The 19,767-nt window shown below is 40.5% G+C and overlaps 1 protein-coding gene across 2 annotated transcripts in view; it reads left to right on the top strand.

Moving 5' to 3' along the window:
• Positions 1–2,112: 2,112 nt before the first annotated feature.
• Positions 2,113–19,767, top strand: part of cstf3 (cleavage stimulation factor, 3' pre-RNA, subunit 3) — a 61,633-nt gene continuing 43,978 nt past the window's right edge. For both annotated transcript variants that reach the window (XM_034188807.1, XM_034188799.1), the window contains exon 1: positions 2,113–2,320. In XM_034188807.1, coding sequence (XP_034044698.1) covers positions 2,294–2,320 — 27 coding nt within the window. In that variant the 5' untranslated portion in view covers positions 2,113–2,293. The remainder of the gene's footprint in view (positions 2,321–19,767) is intronic.

Here is a 19,767-nt window from a genome sequence, read left to right as displayed (position 1 = left end):
GTCTGTTCCATATCATGATACTGGTATAACAAAAGGAAGATTTCCCATAGAACTTTACAGGAGGCATCTGGAGAGATGTGTTAACTGGATCTTGTTTAGATTGAGTGCTGATTAGGTATTAGTTTAAAAAAGGCTGAAAAATAATTTGGAGCTTTATCATTATCAATATTATGAACCAGGTGTCATTTAAGTTGGTTAAGATGTAATTCAATAGGCAACACACCAACCAAAGCAAATTCCAGAAGCCCAATATAAGTTCTCGGTGGTACATTTGAAAGGAACTGAATAACTTTGTTTTGAGTACAGTGCAACCTGCCTTATATTTTTTGTTAAACCAGAGTACCATGAGGTGCTGGCATAGTTCAAATGACTCTGGATCAAGGCAGATAAAAGCATCTTCCATGAGCTTAGCATTTGCCTTTATAACATCAGCTATAGTCAACATCATCTCTCCACATAGAGATTAATAGTACTCAAGTATTTAACGTTTGTTTGGCATTTCAATGTGTTTCCCGCACATTGCACCTGAGCGCTATGATATGAATGTTTGCTGCATACAGCTAGAATGTATAGCTACTCACAAGTCTTACACAGCTGACATAGACTCATGCAAATTCATTCTTTGTGATTCAGTGATGCCAAAATGTGTCTTTGACATTTGCTCAGTTCTGTCCAAAATCGATTCACTCTGCTGATACTACAAAATTTAATGTATACTAATCCCCAAGCTGTTTGAGTTAAAACAGTTATAACCATGGGTTGACCTTTCCAGGTCAGCCAAGGTCAAAGTTCAGGTGACCCATGACTCCATATTTCTGTTTAGTCATGACTGAGTGCATAACCAATTCCTCAAAATTGGCACCCTAAATATCCCTCATATTGGAATTTGACCAGCATACTTTGAACCACTTTTTCTCAAAATCAATTCAGTGATTCCACTAAGTTTGGTCTGAATCAGATCAAAAGTCTCTTGCATTATGTAGTCCCCCCAGTCACACACCACTGATCTGTATATAACACACTCCGCTTCCTTCTTGTAATTATGCACTGATCTAAATGTCCCAGCTCTGTGGTTGATTGCTCTGGTCTGGTTTCGAGGCTCTTGAGCGTCACAGGCAGTCATTTGTCTCCCCCTACAGGACAAACACCATTTTTACTGCACAGCGCCAGCAGACGAGTTTTGAGTTTTTAAAGTATTCATATTATACACTTTTCCAACAAGCCAGTATCTCGGCATTTCTTAAAAAACAGATATAAACGTTTGGAGCCAAAAATTCCTCATAGACATCGAAGATGAAGTCTTGAAATGTCCAGAAGTGAGCTTTTTGTTTGTTTGTTTGTTTTTTGCTTTAAATATTTGTCACACTTACTCTTCCTGGGCCTTTTTTCGCCCTACACATGCACAAAAAATAAACAAACAAACAAAAAAAACAAAAACAAAACATAACAAAACAAAACAAAACAGAAAAACAACTCAATATTTCGACACATGGGGTTACTGGCAGAGGAATTGTTATATACAGATTATTCAAGAATCAGTTTATAAGAAAGAAAATGCAAAGCTGGTTGATTTCAATCTAATGAGTATGCTCGATTTTCATGTATGAATAAGTGCAAGTGATTTTGTTTTTCATGACGTTTCATGACAGAATAGCAAGTCCTGATTCAACAGCTTTTTGATTCATTTTCCAAGAAAATATTGGTGTGATGTCCAGTGATATTTTTTAAGAAATGGAAACAATTGCAAATGTTCACATGACCAGAGTCTAAAACAATATTGTGTGAAATTAAAATGAATTATATCAAAACTGTACTGACGACAGTTTTGGCTTTTTTATGCTTGATGTCTTATTATGTATATAAAAATATCAACTGGTGTCACATTAATAATATCGTCATGTTAAAAAACCAAGTTGTTCGCCAGATATTTTTTAAAACAAGCATAAAAAGAACGCAGCCCGTGTTTTTTTTTAAACAACGAAATAAACAAACAAATAAATAAACACAACAAAAAAAAGACCACAGTTTCAAATTGCTTTATTATGAAGGGTTCAACCTGTTACTGGCGGAAAAAGCTCTACTGTCAAGCTGCTTTATTGTGAAGGGTTTATTTTGTTACTGGCGGAAGATCCTTTACGCCATTTTGAGATCGGCCGAGTAGTTTTTGGAACGCAGTGTGGTCGAGAATTTTCAAACTATGTTGCTTGTTTAGGCTTTTACAAAATCGTGTTTTGTTTTTCTTAAAGTGAAGAAATTTGGCGCTCCATTTGTGTCCCAAATTACTGGTTAAGCCATGGCCACTGACGCAGCAGCCGACCAGGTAGCTATACCGACCTGCTAACGAAAAGCTAACAGAAATTTGATCATGTGGGTTTTTAGCTTTGTTAGCCACAAATGTTGCTAAATGTTTTCATTACTAATCCTATTGGTTTTACTTGCGTAGATGAGTTTATTTGAATGACCACACGCGTTGTTTGTTTTGGTAACATTTATGATGCTCCATTATGAAGTTGGCAAATTTTGATTAGCTAAAAAAAAAAAAAAAAAAAAAAAAAAAAAACGCTAGCTAGTCAGTTAGCTTCGTTGTTGTGGTTGAATTTCTTCCCATCTGATGTCCAAGGACAGGATGTATGCGAGTAATAAGCCTATTGAAACATCAAGTCAATTTCGACCATACATATAGTACAGTGACAATAAATTACATTAGAACCTCATTAAGCTAAGATATGTAGCAATTCACACTTAATCATTATAGTTTTTTTTTTAACTTCATGCTAAATGGTGCCAGCTATTGTGAAGATTGAACCAGCTTGTTGTCAGTGACAAACCTCAGAAAGACGTTGTAGTGCCATAGACCGTTCTAGCTCATATCTGGGTGTTTGGGTTTCTATGTGTAGTTTTGTGCATGTTCAAAACAAAACCCCAGAGTCATCGTGTTACATCAGTTAATCTCACCTGAAACAGGATAGGTCAGTGTACACTTTGTCATGAAGTTCAGGAACCTTGGCATACATTTGTTTCATGCAGTTTACAAATCTGAATGGTTTGCGAATGGACCTGGGCCCCATCAGAATTGTGCTAATACGCAAAACCCCATAAACTCGGTTGCAGATACCGCCATATTTGTTTTGTGTGGTGCATTCTGGGAAGGCAAGGGGCAAACACAGTGGTGTCTATAGGGCAGTCACAATTATTACAATATTCGCCAATCGTGATTATTTTTCATATTCACGAATATTTTTCATAATCGCTATTACCGTGAATTACTTATTTTATCCACAAAGTTGCATAAACGACTCAGAATCTGATGTCATCGTGCTGCAGCAGCAGCCTCGCTGCTTCACTCACTCTGTTTCCTCTCGTCTTGGTTGGATGGTTAGCGAGGCTCGGAGCATGAGGAGGTTCTGGTTCCAAAGCCACGTACCACGGCACCGCTGTGGATGCATTTCAGTTTTAAGTAGGGCTGCCACGACTAGTCACGAATACATTGACGATTGAAATCGTTAACAACTAATTTAGTAGTTGACGAGTCATTTATTTTATTTAAGTCTTTGTTTTTCCTCTCAATTCATAGTTTTAGGCAGTCGTCCTGCCGTCATTTGGACGTTCAAATTTTGTATAAGACGGCCGATTAAAACAGTGGCCGTCTTATTCAAAGCCGTTAAAAATGGGTAGTTTACCGAAGGAGCTGTGTGTGTGTATGTTTGTGTGCGCGCAGAGTCAGCTTGCTACAGACTGCGAGGGAGCAGGTGAGGGAGTGAGATTCCTGAACGGAGGCACGAGATGTTCTGCTGTGAACCATCAGTGCACATAAGGCCGGGTTCCTACGGCAGGATAATTAGGCCGATATCAGACCCGATCTTCCCCTTCTGATGGTCTTAAGGACGCCCCGACAATCGTGATGACGCTAAAGATAATCTTATCAGATATTGCTGCCGTGGGTGGTGTGTTAAGAGCACTCTGATCTGCTCGTAAGGGCGTCAGGAGCGCTCCAATCTCAAATCTGGGATATTCAGCATGTTGGATTTTTTTTACCCCGATATCACAGTGTGTGTTGTGTCCCCCGACAACAAACAAGCACGCAGCCTGCTGAATGTGACGTTCAGCCAATCAGAAAGCGAGGTGACGGATGCACGGAGCAGAAAATAAAATCAAAACAGCTGTTCTGACTTACCAGAAAGTCCGGTGGTCGCGCTGTCTCCACTCTTTTAAAGAACGCCTTTTATTTTTGTATAGCTTTTTCCCTCTGTTTTAAATAGTCCGCAAAGTACCTCCATTTGTTTACTCTGAAGTCAGTCGAGAGATTTTGCGAGATTTCCTGTCTGAGCTGTAAATGTTCACGTGTGAAATCTGTTCGTGTGTGGTGGTGGTGTTCTTACCGTGTGCCTGAACACCACACATTGTACGACCAAACCTGTTAGATCCATGATTTTTTATCTTCACGTGTGTGGTCTCTCAGGTTTTGGAAACCTAAAGATAATTTTAAAATCCTGTCATGTGAACCAGGCTTAAGACAGCGAGCGTGGAGCAGTGAGAGGATTTTAACCCGAGTGAACATCTTAAAAAAGACAAAAAAAAAAACAAACAAACCTTGGAGCTGCCTTTACTCTCTGTACTTTCTCTACACGTGTGGTTCTGGTGGCACTGACCTGTTCACACCATGTGCGCATCGTATACTGAATTTACGAGATCATGAGATGAAATAAATGGTCAAATATCCTTAAAACATCCTTAAAAATGAGAATATATAAATGAACTGAGCAAAAATTACAAACACGGGTTTAAAAAAAAACCTGCTGTGGAGAAGCTGTGCAGAGGCACAGATCACAAAAAGCTGAACTTTAACAGCTGTTTATTTTCCAGAAGTATGTATTTGTTCAATCTTGAGCTTAATGTAGTGTTCAAGGACAAAACGTGACTGATGAGAAAAAAAGGATGACTTCATCACACTAAAATGAACTGGAGTCAGAATAAAAATACAAGCTGCTGATTTCTGTTGTTTTTCAAAGTTATTATAAGCTGCAGCTATATGTTTTAATTATTTCAAAGTGAGTTACCTCTTATTGTATTCTGATTTATTTATACAAAAAAAACATGGGGAGTCTAATCAGCCTGCATTGTTTTATTAAGTTTATCAGTTTTCCTGCACGTGTCCAGGTGTTTTTTCCTTCATTATAAGAGTTTGGTGTTTGCTCCACAAAGTTTTAAAACACAGTAAAATGTTCACACTGTTCTTTTTATAGCAGTTCTAATCAGAAAAAAGTTGGGACTGTAAGTAAAATGAAGATAAAAATAAAAAATGTTGCACTATTCCCAGTTTCTCCACTCACAGAAGACAAATGTTATTCCAGAGTTGTGTAATTATACTATGATAGTAGAATATAAAGAAAGGAAAAAAGAAAAAAAAAAATAGACAATATAATCGTCAATCGCAATTATTTGCCTGACAATTAATCGTCTCCAGAAATTACTAATTGTGACAGCCCTAGGTATCTATTGACTTTTCACTACATTCACAGTGGAATAACTGAATTTTTTAAAGTACTCCAAAATAGTGCCCTTTTCAAGATGTTTATCTCCTTTGTCAAAGGCTTTGTTTTTCCTCCAGGTGTTAACTGGGCCAGGAATAACTCGAGTTTTTACATCTGTCTTTAAAAACATTACCACTGATCACCTGGATTAATTCACACATTAGCTTCTTGTGCTAACTCCGCCATGAAGTTCACGTTTGTCAGCAGAGACTGCGTTCATAACTGAAAGTTAGATCATTTTTATTTAAGACTAATCTATCACAGTGATACAATGACAGAGAGACTGATCACAACTGATCATTGTTTTTTTTAAAAACAGATGTAAAAACTTATTTTGGTTGTCATATTGCTATGATTAGATTAGTCTAAAATGAATGCATTGAATTTATTTCACACAAAACACACACAAAAAAATAATCCACAAGAAAAATGTTGACAAAAACGATGTTCAAAGAGAAGTAGGAAGAAGTAAACACTTATAAATGGCTACCCCCATCTTGCACTTCCTATATTCAAATAAATAGCAATGAAAATGATCTAATGTTCAGTTATCGCAGTCTCTGCAGAGGAGGGTAAGCTTCATGACGGAGCTAGTGCAGGAAGCTAACATATAAATTAATCCAAGTGATCAGCAGTAATGTTTTTAAAGAGAGATGTAAAAAATGTGAGTAATTTCTGGCACAGTGGTCACTTCCATACATGGTGATTGAAAAGAGTTGAAGCAAAGGCTTTGACAAAGCAGATGAATGTCTTGAAAAGGTGACTATTTTGGACTATTTTAAGAAATCTTTCAGATATTTCACCATGAATGTAGTGAAGAGCCAATCGACGCTGTTGTTGTTTGCCCCCTTGCCTTCCCAGAATGCATCATGCACAACAGATATGGTGGTATCCGCAACTGAGTCTATGGGTGCCCAAAGCATTGGTTCGGAAATGAAAGTATAGTTCACGATTGATCAGCATGGCCAGCGCCTCCTAAAACCGAACATGTGCTGTGCTCTTCCAGAAAAGGGAAGTAAGTAAGTTCTTTCAGCTTCTCCTTTATTCCTCAGGGTTGCCATTGGAGATCCCATAGAGATTTCTGTGTTGCTTTGGCTCAGGTTTTACCCTCCTGACACAACTACACTTTACATGGATAATGGGCAGGGAACTGGGAATCTTCCCCTCTGGAAACAAGTGTTAACACACTGCCAAGAAGAAACAGGAGTTACTTTGGAGATTTCGGGTGTGGATAGCACCTGAAATGTCTAGACCATGATGTGGCCTATTGTCTCCTGTTGGGCATTGCCATGTGACATCAGCTTGAGGACATAATAAAAGACTCCATAAAGAAAGGAGTCATCTGTGATTTAGGCAGAACTTTCAGACTGCGAGAGCAGGAAACACTGAGACAGACTACCAGATGATGTGGACATGGTCCCTGAGCCTGTTTCAGAGTACATAAATTATGTGCTGGCTTTAGTATCACTACTGTCAGCTCTTCCTGCATGCCCATTACCAGTATGACACATTGAGTATCTAAACCTGTTAAACTTACAAGCTTGTGTTCTTGTGACAGAAGAGCATAAGTAAAACCACTGAATTAGATTCTCTACACCCCCTTTACACATAGCACATACTGTTTTGGACATAAATGTGCGTATACTCTATATGAAATCTTTGAAGCTCAATTTTCGAATACTACATTTTTTTCCATTTGATCAAAGAATGTTAAAACAATTATAATCTGCAATGTATTTCCAGTATTGTTTAAAAATTTCAAGTTTTTCTTCACTGTCAGATTTTCATAGGGTTAATGCAACCCCTGGCAATAATTATGGAATCTCCGGCCTTGGAGGATGTTCATTCAGTTGTTTAATTGTGTAGAAAAAAGCAGATCACAGACATGACACAAAACTAAAGTCATTTCAAATAGCAACTTTCTGGCTTTAAGAAACACTATAAGAAATCAAGAAAAAAAAATTGTGGCAGTCAGTAACGGTTACTTTTTTAGACCAAGCAGAGGGAAAAAAAATATGGACTCACTCAATTCTGAGGAATAAATTATGGAATCACCCTGTAAATGTTCATCCCCAAAACTAACACCTGCATCAAATCAGATCTGCTCGTTAGTCTGCATCTAAAAAGGAGTGATCACACCTTGGAGAGCTGTTGCACCAAGTGGACTGACATGAATCATGGCTCTAACACGAGAGATGTCAGTTGAAACAAAGGAGAGGATTATCAAACTCTTAAAAGAGGGTAAATCATCACACAATGTTGCAAAAGATGTTGGTTGTTCACAGTCAGCTGTGTGTAAACTGGACCAAATACAAAGGCAAACATACTGGTAGACCAAGGAAGACATCAAAGCGTCAAGACAGAAAACTTAAAGCAATATGTCTCAAAAATCAAAAATGCACAACAAAACAAATGAGGAACAAATGGGAAGAAACTGGAGTCAATGTCTGTGACCGAACTGTAAGAAACCGCCTAAAGGAAATGGGATTTACATACAGAAAAGCTAAATGAAAGCCATCATTAGCACCTAAACAGGAAAAAAAAACAAGGTTACAATGGACTAAGGAAAAGCAATCGTGGACTGTGGATGACTGGATGAAAATCATATTCAGTGATGAATCTCGAATCTGCATTGGGCAAGGTGATGATGCTGGAACTTTTGTTTGGTGCCATTCCAATGAGATTTATAAAGATGACTGCCTGAAGAGAACATGTAAATTTCCACAGTCATTCATGATATGGGGCTGCATGTCATGTAAAGGCACTGGGGAGATAGCTGTCATTACATCATCAATATATGCACAAGTTTACGTTGATATTTTGGATACTTTTCTTATCCCATTAATTGAAAGGATGTTTGGGGATGAAAACATTCCTTGCAAAAAGACACATAGGGTCAATGTCATGGCCTGCAAATAGTCCGGATCTTAATCCAATTGAAAATCTTTGGTGGAAGTTGAAGAAAATGGTCCATGACAAGGCTCCAACCTGCAAAGCTGATCTGGCAACAGCAGTCATAGAAAGTTGGAGCCAGATTGATGAACAGTACTGTTTGTCACTCATTAAGTCCATGCCTCAGAGACTGCAAGCTGTTATAAAAGCCAGAGGTGGTGCAACAAAATACTAGTGGTGTTGGAGCGTTCTTTTGTTTTTCATGATTCCATAATTTTTTCCTCAGAATTGAGTGATTCCATATTTTTTTTCCCTCTGCTTGGTCTAAAAAAGTAACCGTTACTGACTGTCACAATTTTTTTTCCCCTGATTTCTTATAGTGTTTCTTAAAGCCAGAAAATTGCCATTTGAAATGACTTTAGTTTTGTGTCATGTCTGTGATCTGCTTTTTTTCTACAAAATTAAACAACTGAATGAACATCCTCCGAGGCCGGTGATTCCATAATTTTTGCCAGGGGTCGTATACACCAAGATTACTCCCTCTAGAAACAGTTTGGAAGATTCCACAGATTGATGTAATTGCTTTGAAAAACTTCTGAATAAGTACTTAACTGGTACCGTCGTGGGTATTTAAAGACCTACCTGGAGAACCAGTGCCTTCTTGCTTTGAAGAGCAGTAAAACTAAGGCTTCCAGAACATAACTTTGGATCTCAGATTTTTACTTGGGAGCAGTGTTTTAATGTTTTAAGTTACGGCACGCAAGTGTACAATACAGAAATATAAGAAGCTTGAGATCATACAGATTTGACTTAAAAGAAGACATTAATTAGCTTAAAGTTTGTTCTGAAGGTCCATCAAAATCTCAGAACCACAACTGGTAGCTAGAGCACCGCACTCGGCGCTCTCATAGAGCGCAAACCTCTGCCAACGCTAGTTTCCAGTTCCCAAAATTTTGACCTTGGAAAAAAATTTCAGGGTCGAAGTCCTGTTCGAAGTGGCTTTTTATAAGCTAAAATATAATACAGAATATAGATCAAAAGTACTTTTGAAAGGACTGTAAATTTACATCTAGAATCACTTGATTAACCTTGTAAAGCTGCATTTTCTTAAACATAAACATTTTTTAAGTAATATTTTTTATTAGTAGTATTTTTTTTAATTCATTTTTTTATTTTTTATTTCTCAGAGCTCTTTGAATCGAAAATCGATTCTGAATTGAATCATCACCCCAAGAATCGGAATCGAATTGAATCGTGAGTTGTTGTATGATTCACATCCCTATAAAATATATATGAAATGGGGTTTTTGGTGTTAAATTTAAATGGCCACAAAATTTGGAATCTGGATCAAATTTTGTCAGTCGATAAGGATAACGCTTGGAGATATGAAAGAAATTCAATCTTTTTTGACAGTTCTGAATTTTTGAAAATTCAGTCAATGTTAAAGAACAGGTATTTTTCCTTTCTTTGACCTATGACCTTGAAAATTGAATCAGTTCTTGCCTATCAGGATATGAATCCACTGAGAAAAAAAAAAAAAAAATTCTTAACGATATGTGAAAAATTGTGGGTTCGAGGCTGTTCACAAACAAAATGCGTGAAAACATAACCTCTGCCCAACTTCGTTCAGGTAGAAATATGACATTGCCTGTCTTTTATGCTGCGTTTACACATAACGACGACAAGTCACGAATGCCACAAAGTACACATTCTTGGCCGCTGATCACAAATGTGATTATTCGGGGCAGAGGCGTCAGGTGTCCTCAGGAACTGCTGCAACCTGTTACCACACGTTACGATTAATGGCATGTGTTGCTGGAGAATTATCAGGAACCATTATGCACGGTCAAGAATAGTGTTCCGTGTTGTTGCGCGCTATTGCATGTAACAGCACATCGTTAAGTTCTGTCACGTTGTGAACGAGGTTGTGAACGAGGTGAATTGTCTCCACACACACACCCATATTCATCCAACCGAATTCAGATCGCTCCAGTTTTTCAGAAGAACTTTGTGACTGCATGCGTAGTTGGGTTCTGTGCCATGGAGTGGTGCAGAGAGGAGGAGGAGGACAGAGCCAGATGTGTGTCTTCATGCGGCTCTCGTCTCGCGCATTTTCCCAAACATCAGGCACATGTAGCAGGTGGAACACCTGCAGGAGCGCGGTGAAGACACTGAAATTAGACTTTTAGCCGACTTGGTGTCAGCAATCAAACTGAATGCGATGCAGCAGGGTTTAATTGTGCGCACGCTTCTTCCTCCGCCGGACTGGAGGAGGTGCAGAGATGTTTGGTTGCACGCGAGTCTCCTCTCACTCTTCTGGTTCCTCTGGTTGCTCAGACTCGTTCTCCCGCTCATCGGTTACAACAGCAGGTGGAACACCTGCAGGAGCATCCTGAGGAGCTTCAGCAGGAACTGTGGAATGACATTTGGAGCCGAGTTTAATTGTGCGCACGTGACAGAAAACTGATTTGTTGTGGCGCGCAGTGAAATGTGACGCCGTGTTACAAGTCATGTCAAAACTTGACAGTTTCCGTGTCACTTCGTAATAACGCGTGACAGTTTGGGCTCCAAGAACCGTCACAGGAACCACTACGAACGTTGTCACGTTCTATTAAGGATCACTACTCGTCAAGACGGATCAATACGCTCAGTTGTGACCTCCACGACATGAGACGAAATGAGGGTGGTGTGTGACATCCGTGGAAGATTTTCTGACAGGCAAAAACATGCTCCACGAATATCAAGAATATCACACACCAACATGCACTATTAAGAAACCTATTCAGATGCGTTAAGTCACATTAAGAATGTCAGGAATGTGTCACGAATGACAGAAAAATGACATTCGTAATGCATCTTGGTTATGTGTAAACGCACCTTTACAGAACACTCAGTTACTTTGACCTTAAAGAGGAGCTGTGCAACATTTTTACTTTAATTTTATAGTTTGCAACATTCTCACCAGGACATTTTCATAGGTTAGCGTAAAATTTAGTGTGGCATAGCCGCGCGTATAGCGCTGCAGGTGTGAGTATTGTAGGAGGGTCTGGAGCGTTTCCCCACCCCGGAATATTTGGAAGTTTATAACCCTCTGAAACCCTTTTGAGGACCAAATTTTGTGAAGTAAAGCCAAAGGTTTTTTTTTTTATATTTGTTACAGCCTTGCGTTAAAGCCAAAAGAAACATGGTGTCAGGCCAAAACATGGAAGACGAGTGTAGAAATGTGTGTCAGAGGAGCATCAGAACTGCTGATTTAGTCACAGCAGTTTTCCAGTTATCCTTAATGTTTTGTTTTGTTTTTTTTTTTTCAAGATTAACTTCTGGTTACTGTACATTTTCATCTTAAAAATTCTTACATTAGAAAACTTGTAATTAAAATAGTTTTAAGAATTTTTTTTGTTTATATATATATATATATATATATATATATATGTGTGTATACACACACACTCAACAAAAATATAAACGCAACACTTTTGGTTTTGCTCCCATTTTGTATGAGATGAACTCAAAGATCTAAAACTTTTTCCACATACACAATATCACCATTTCCCTCAAATATTGTTCACAAACCAGTCTAAATCTGTGATAGTGAGCACTTCTCCTTTGCTGAGATAATCCATCCCACCTCACAGGTGTGCCATATCAAGATGCTGATTAGACACCATGATTAGTGCACAGGTGTGCCTTAGACTGCCCACAATAAAAGGCCACTCTGAAAGGTGCAGTTTTATCACACAGCACAATGCCACAGATGTCGCAAGATTTGAGGGAGCGTGCAATTGGCATGCTGACAGCAGGAATGTCAACCAGAGCTGTTGCTCGTGTATTGAATGTTCATTTCTCTACCATAAGCCGTCTCCAAAGGCGTTTCAGAGAATTTGGCAGTACATCCAACCAGCCTCACAACCGCAGACCACATGTAACCACACCAGCCCAGGACCTCCACATCCAGCATGTTCACCTCCAAGATCGTCTGAGACCAGCCACTCGGACAGTTGCTGAAACAATCAGTTTGCATAACCAAAGAATTTCTGCACAAACTCTCAGAAAGCGTCTCAGGGAAGCTCATCTGCATGCTCGTCATCCTCATCAGGGTCTTGACCTGACTCCAGTTCGTCGTCGTAACCAACTTGAGTGGGCAAATGCTCACATTCGCTGGCGTTTGGCATGTTGGAGAGGTGTTCTCTTCACGGATGAATCCCGGTTCACACTGTCCAGGGCAGATGCAGACAGCGTGTGTGGCGTTGTGTGGGTGAGCGGTTTTCTGATGTCAATGTTGTGGATCGAGTGGCCCATGGTGGCGGTGGGGTTATGGTATGGGCAGGCGTCTGTTATGGACGAAGAACACAGGTGCATTTTATTGATGGCATTTTGAATGCACAGAGATACCGTGACGAGATCCTGAGGCCCATTGTTGTGCCATACATCCAAGAACATCACCTCATGTTGCAGCAGGATAATGCACGGCCCCATGTTGCAAGGATCTGTACACGGTTCTTGGAATCTGAAAATGTTCCAGTTCTTGCATGGCCGGCGTACTCACCGGACATGTCACCCATTGAGCATGTTTGGGATGCTCTGGACCGGCGTATACGACAGCGTGTACCAGTTCCTGCCAATATCCAGCAACTTCGCACAGCCATTGAAGAGGAGTGGACCAACATTCCACAGGCCACAATTGACAACCTGATCAACTCGATGCGAAGGAGATGTTGCACTGCATGAGGCAAATGATGGTCACACCAGATACTGACTGGTATTCCCCCCCCCCCCCCCCCCCCCAATAAAACAAAACTGCACCTTTCAGAGTGGCCTTTTATTGTGGACAGTCTAAGGCACACCTGTGCACTAATCATGGTGTCTAATCAGCATCTTGATATGGCACACCTGTGAGGTGGGATGGATTATCTCAGCAAAGGAGAAGTGCTCACTATCACAGATTTAGACTGGTTTGTGAACAATATTTGAGGGAAATGGTGATATTGCGTATGTGGAAAAAGTTTTAGATCTTTGAGTTCATCTCTTACAAAATGGCAGCAAAACCAAAAGTGTTGCGTTTATATTTTTGTTGAGTGTATATATATCAGACTTAAGTTATGGTTTTATTTTTTTTATCTGTTGCCTTTTCAGATGAGATTATTTCTTGAGTAACATAATAAGCAACCTAGCGCATTTACTTTTAGACAAATCAAAAGGCTTGAAAAGTAATGTGTACATTTTTTTTTTTAGTCTGGTAGATTCATTCATATTTGCATTTCAACCAGGAAAAAAATACACCTTAAACAAACATAAATATTTATTACGAACACAACAGACAGGAGATGATGTAACAATGACTGCAGTGTCTGTTAATTAGGATTTTTTTTTCAATGTGACAGACATCTCATGATATTTTTTAATTTAGTCATTTCTACATTTAGTAATGTTTTCATTGGCTAATGTTATAATCAGGACAGAGTAATTACTAAAATATGAAATTGACTAGTGATTGTGAATGCTTTGAAATTGTGCACAATTGTGAAGAAATATATTTCTTAAAATATAAAGAAACATGAAACAGTGCTGTGCTATTTTCTTCAAGGTCTGATTACTAGATGGTTAAAATAAAAAAATCAAAGTTATTTAAAGTTGAGATTTCTTGTAGTCACAGCAGTAACAATTAAAAAACTGTGTGGCTTTATTTGGTAAAAATAAAAATCAATCTAACAATTTACAAATACAAGCGCAGGGGGATTATGGGAAACATTAAAGTACCAAATGCACAAATATTAGAAATGAAGCCCCTGATTTCCAAAGTATGCACATGAAGGTGTCACTCATGGGGCAGTAGAAAGGAAAATGTAATTCTTTAATGTAAGCACCTGAGATATATAATTAATACAATTTTGGCAGTCCATACAGGGGTACCTAAAAAAAAAAAAAATCCTAAAAAAAAAATTCTATATATTTTTTGTCAGTTATATAAGAATGTGAATGTTTTATGTATTTTGTTCTGTGGAGAGAGGAGAACCTTCCAGAAGGACAACCATCTCTGTAGCAATCCACCAGTCAGGCCTATATGGTAGAGTGGCCAGATGGAAGCCACTCCTTTGTAAAAGGCACATGGCTGCCCACCTGGAGTTTGCCAAAAGGTACCTGAAGGACTCTGAGATCATGAGAAAAAAATTCTATGGTCTGAGACAAAGATTGAACTCTTTGGCGTGAATGCCAGGTGTCATGTTTGGAGGAAACCAGGCACCCCTCATTACCTAGCCAGTACCATCCCTTCAGTGAAGCGTGGTGGAGGCAGCATCATGCTGTGGGGATGTTTTTCAGTGGTAGGAACTAGGAGACTAGTCAGGATTGAGGAAAATATGAATGTGGAAATGTACAGAGACATCCTGGATGGAAACCTGCTCCAGGTGCTCTCTTGACCTCAGACTAGGGCGACGATTCATCTTTCAGCAGGACAATGACCCTAAGCACACAGCCAGGATATCAAAGGAGAGGCTTCAGGACAACTCTGTGAATGTCCTTGAGTGGCCCAGCCAGAGCCCAGACCTGAATCCAAGTGAACATCTCTGGAGAGATCTGAAAATGGCTGTGCACACCACGGGCTGTAGATGACATTTCTTCATCACTGATGAATGATGGTTTGGACTTGAACAGTGTAGCAATTATGGCTATCTTTCATAATTGTTACATTGTTTGAATCCAACTCACAATCTGCATGGCAGCCCACCTGGAGCTTGCCAAAAGGCACCTGAAAGACTCTTAGACAATGAGAAAGAAAATTCTCTGCTCTGAGTAGGGCTGCAGCTATCAATTATTTTAGTAATCGAGTATTCTCTCAATTAATTGGATAAAAAGTACTTTTGCGTTTTAACAACACCAACAGTCAGGGCTCTCCCTAAGCAATGGCACAATGTCGCTGCGTCATCACGGAGATTGTCAAATTTAGTGTATCCGTTTCTGCGTCCCTGCGTGATTATTATTATTTTTTTAATCCCTCTTTCTCTGCGATTCAGCCAATGCATTTCAGCTGGAGGTTGAACATGCAAGCCTTGCAAGTTTTTTATTATTATTTTATTTAAGTTACCGTGTTTGTGAAGCATTGTGTGTTGTCCAAAAAGGGAAAATTAAATGGCGAAACACTCAGTGCGAGTCTAAGCAAAACACAGAAGGAAGAGTGGACTTCTTCCAAAGACTGTTTCAGTGTGGCCGGGGACGGAGCTGTGAGGGCAGTGCTGAGCCACTCACACCGGGCAGAGACAGGCAGCCACCGGCCACTACGCAAATAGCCACCCCCACATAGAGCGGAGGAGAGCAGGCAGCGGCCGAAACGGTGTTTTTTTTTTTTTAAAAAAAAAACAAAAACACACTGCTTTAAATGCGCAGTAAGCCATTTCAGATGATCAGCATGGACTGTTTTCTCATAAAAGGTTGTATTTCACTCTGTGTGTCACATTCTTCTGTTTCTTCTTCTGTTTTTTTGGGACATTACAGTGCCACACACAGGCCTGGCATATGTACTACAAAGTTAAATGAAGCTTCAAGGCACAGAATTTGCCTCAAACATTTATTTGTAATCAAATTATTCAGGTTACTCAACTAATCGTTTCAGTCCTCTCTCTCAGCCAAAGATTAAACCCTTTGGCGTTGTTGTGTACCACCAAAGAGGTACACAACAACTTCATGTCCTCATCCACGGCACCTGTAGCATGATTTTCCACTTTCCTCTTTCTTAGGAACACCTTTTGGAAAACTACGTCGGTTTTCATGTACTTTTGCAACCCTCTTCTCTCTGGAACTCCACCTTCAAAAATGTTTTTCACCAGCACCCATGTAAATATGTAATTTACCATAGCTTGAATTTGTCCTTGGATATGGCGCATGAACCCCTTTTCCATGTGTACCTGCTGCAATCACAGCTAATTAGTCAAGTCTGATGTTTCCTAGCTCTGTTGGCTGAGCACACTTGACTTGGTTAATAAGTGAAGTGCGCAACGCATCTGCGCATGCGTGGATCAAACGGGGGCAAAAATTCCAGCTCCCAAACTCACACCGCTCCCATTGAATTTCATATACAGTAGCATTAGTAGACTGTAAAAGTTAAGGCTTTTACAGTGATTGTTTCAAAGGCTTTAAGCCTTAAGCAACGCATACAATAATGACAGGGGCGCATTGTGCTGTTTTCAAATGCTCAAACGGAATTTATAGGCTTGAAAGTTGGCTGAAAACACATGATTGCAAAGCTCCACCGAGTCCACACAAAGATGGAAAGAAGAAGAAATGTGGTCGTAAACCTCCGTTCATTCTACACAATTTCGCCACAGAAAAGAAAGATCCAGACGGACTAAAACTGTAAGTTTCTTGCACACATTTATTTTGTCAATATCCTGAAACCGTGCTGCCGTTTTCATGCATCGGCTTATGACTGTAATGTCGCGTCATGAATGACGTGGCGTGTAATATTGACATGTTCTATAAACAAACTATGCATGTACATATTGTATCTCTGACAAATTATCAAAACAAACGTGACACCAAAGAGGTTATATGTGAGACTCACCATCATTGTCGTCATTATGAAGCCGGCGGAGTAGCGATTTCTCATCCCTGCTTAGCAAATATTCTGCAATATCCACAGTTTCAGACTCTGGACTTCGTCTAACCATCCGTCAGTTGCCTTCAAGGGGTCAGAAATTTGTTTGTCTCCAACTATCAACAAGGACTGGTCATTTTCGACAGCAGCGCGCTCTTCCTCCTTTGTCGGTACTAACGGTACTTGCTGTACAGATGCAGCACACGCAAGCACAACCAGCTCTTCTTTCCATTTCTGTCCTCTGCCGTACATAGTACTGGTTGTAACAGGCAATCCGCGGAGCTTACAAAAACGCTTTAAATCGTCAACTTTCCAGCGGTTGAAATGATCCAAATCACGGCACTCCTCGATGCTTTCTGCCGCCATAGCTTGTGGGTTGGTAGTCGAAAAATTTAGCCTACCCATAATGCACTGCACGGCCTGAGATGTGCACTTCGCTTATTAGTAGTGGGGGGAGGAGGGAGAGATGGGACATATGCAGGACAGGTGATTTCCTGGGGCAGGGTTGACTCCTTTTGTAGTGTACGAGGTCTGTTAGAAAAGTATCGGACCTTTTATTTTTTTCAAAAACCTGATGGATTTGAATCACGTGTGCTTGCATGAGCCAACCTTGAACCTTCGTGCTCATGCGTGAATTTTTTCACGTCTGTCGGTTGCGTCATTTGCTTGTAAGCAGCCTTTGTGTGAGGATGGGTGGAGTCTCTCGTCATTTTTTCTTTGCAAGGAAGTGGCGGAATGACTGGAGCAGCGCGACTGCATCAACTTTTGCCAGAAACTGGGCGACAGCCAGGTGGAAACCATTCGGATTATTCCTATGGGCATCACACAGATTAAGGAGCGGTACAACCGGTTTAAAGACGGCCGCACAATGGTGGAGAGCGCGCCGCGCTCCGGTTGGCCATCAGCATGCTGAAATGACCAGATCATGTCCAAAGTGAACGCTGTGGTGATGAGGGACCGTCGTGTGACTATCTGAGAAATTGCGGAAGAGGTGGACATCAGCATTTTTTTTCGGCACATTCCACTGTGACAGAAGATTTTGCTATGAAAAGAGTGGCGGCGATATTCATCGGCACGAAGCTGATGGCGCAGCAAAAGCGCCTCCGTGTTGAAGTCTCACAGGAGATGTGACATGCTCACCTCGTCCACCATTCGGAAGATTCAGACGGCTTTCGGTGGCTTTTCAGTCGTGTGACTATCCGAGAAGTTGTGGACGAGGTGAGCATGTCACAACATGTCCTGTTGTACCACTCCTTAATGAAGGTCTGGAGACTGGCTTAGCCACTCCAGGACCTTGAAATGCTTTTTACAGCGCCACTCCTTTGTTGCCCGAGCAGTGTGTTTGGGATCATTTGTCATGCTGGAAGACCAGCCACGTTGCATCTTCAATGCTGTCACTGAAGGAAGGAGGTTTTGGCTTAAAATCTCATGATAGATGGCCCTGTTCATTCTTCCCTTAACACGGACCAGTCGTCGTGTCCCCTTTACAGAAAAACAGCCTCAAAGTATGATGTTTCCACCCCAATGCTTCACAGCAGATATGGTGTTCTTGGAATGCAACTCAGCATTCTTCTTCCTCCAAACAAAACAAGTTGAGTTTTTACTAAAAGTTCTACTTTGATTTCATCTGACCACATGATTTTCTCCCAGTCCTCTTCTGGATCATCTATATGCTCTCTAGCAAACTTCAGGTGGGCCTGGACACGTACTGGCTTATGGTGCGTTTACACATAAGCAAGACGCGTTACGAATGTCATTTTTCTGTCATTCGTGACACATTCCTGACATTCTTAACGCATCTTAATAGGTTTCTTAATAGTGCGTGTTGGTGTGTGATATTCTTGATATTCATGGAGCATGTTTTTGGCTGTGAAAAAATCTTCCACGAATGTCACACACCACCTTCATTTCGTCTCGCATGTGCCTAATGTTTGGGAGAACGCGCGAGACGAGAGCCGCATGAAGCCACACATTTGGCTCGGTCTGTCTCCTCCTCCCCCTCTCTGCACCACTCCATGGCACAAAGCCCAACTACGCATGCAGTCACAAAGTGCTTCTGAAAAACTGGAGCGATCTGAATTGTTAGCAACGGTTGGATGAATATGGGTGTGTGTGTGTGTGGAGACAATTCACCTCGTTCACAACGTGACAGAACTTAACGCGGAACATTATTCTTGACCGTGCGTAATGGTTTCTGATAATTCTCCAGCAACACGTGCTATTAATCATAACGTGTGGTAACATGTTGCAGCAGTTCCTGAGGACACCTGACGCCTCTGCCCCGAATCATCACATTCGTGATCAGTGGCCAAGAATGTGTACTTCGTGGCATTTGTAACTTGTCGTCGTTATGTGTAAACGCAGCATAAAAGACAGCCAATGTCATATTTCTACCTGAACGAAGTTGGGCAGAGGTTATGTTTTCACCCGTTTTGTTTGTGAACAGCCTCGAACCCGTCATTATGTGTAAACGCAGCATTAAGCAAGGGGACACATCTAGCACTGCAGGATTTGAGTCCCTCTCTGCGTAGTGTGTAGCCTTTGTTACTTTGGTCCCAGCTCTCTGCAGTTCATTCATCAGGTCCCTCTGTGTAGTTCTGGGATTTTTGTTCACCATTCTCATGATCATTTTGACCCCATGGGATGACATCTTGTGTGGAGCCCCAGATCTAGGGAGATTATCAATGGTCTTGTATGTCTTCCATTTTCTTACAGTTGCTCCCACAGTTGATTTATTCACACCAACCTGCTTGCCTA

The sequence above is a fragment of the Thalassophryne amazonica genome, chromosome 2 (assembly GCF_902500255.1).
Source record: "Thalassophryne amazonica chromosome 2, fThaAma1.1, whole genome shotgun sequence".
NCBI classification, from domain to species: domain Eukaryota; kingdom Metazoa; phylum Chordata; class Actinopteri; order Batrachoidiformes; family Batrachoididae; genus Thalassophryne; species Thalassophryne amazonica.
This window is presented reverse-complemented; position numbering and strand designations above follow the sequence as displayed.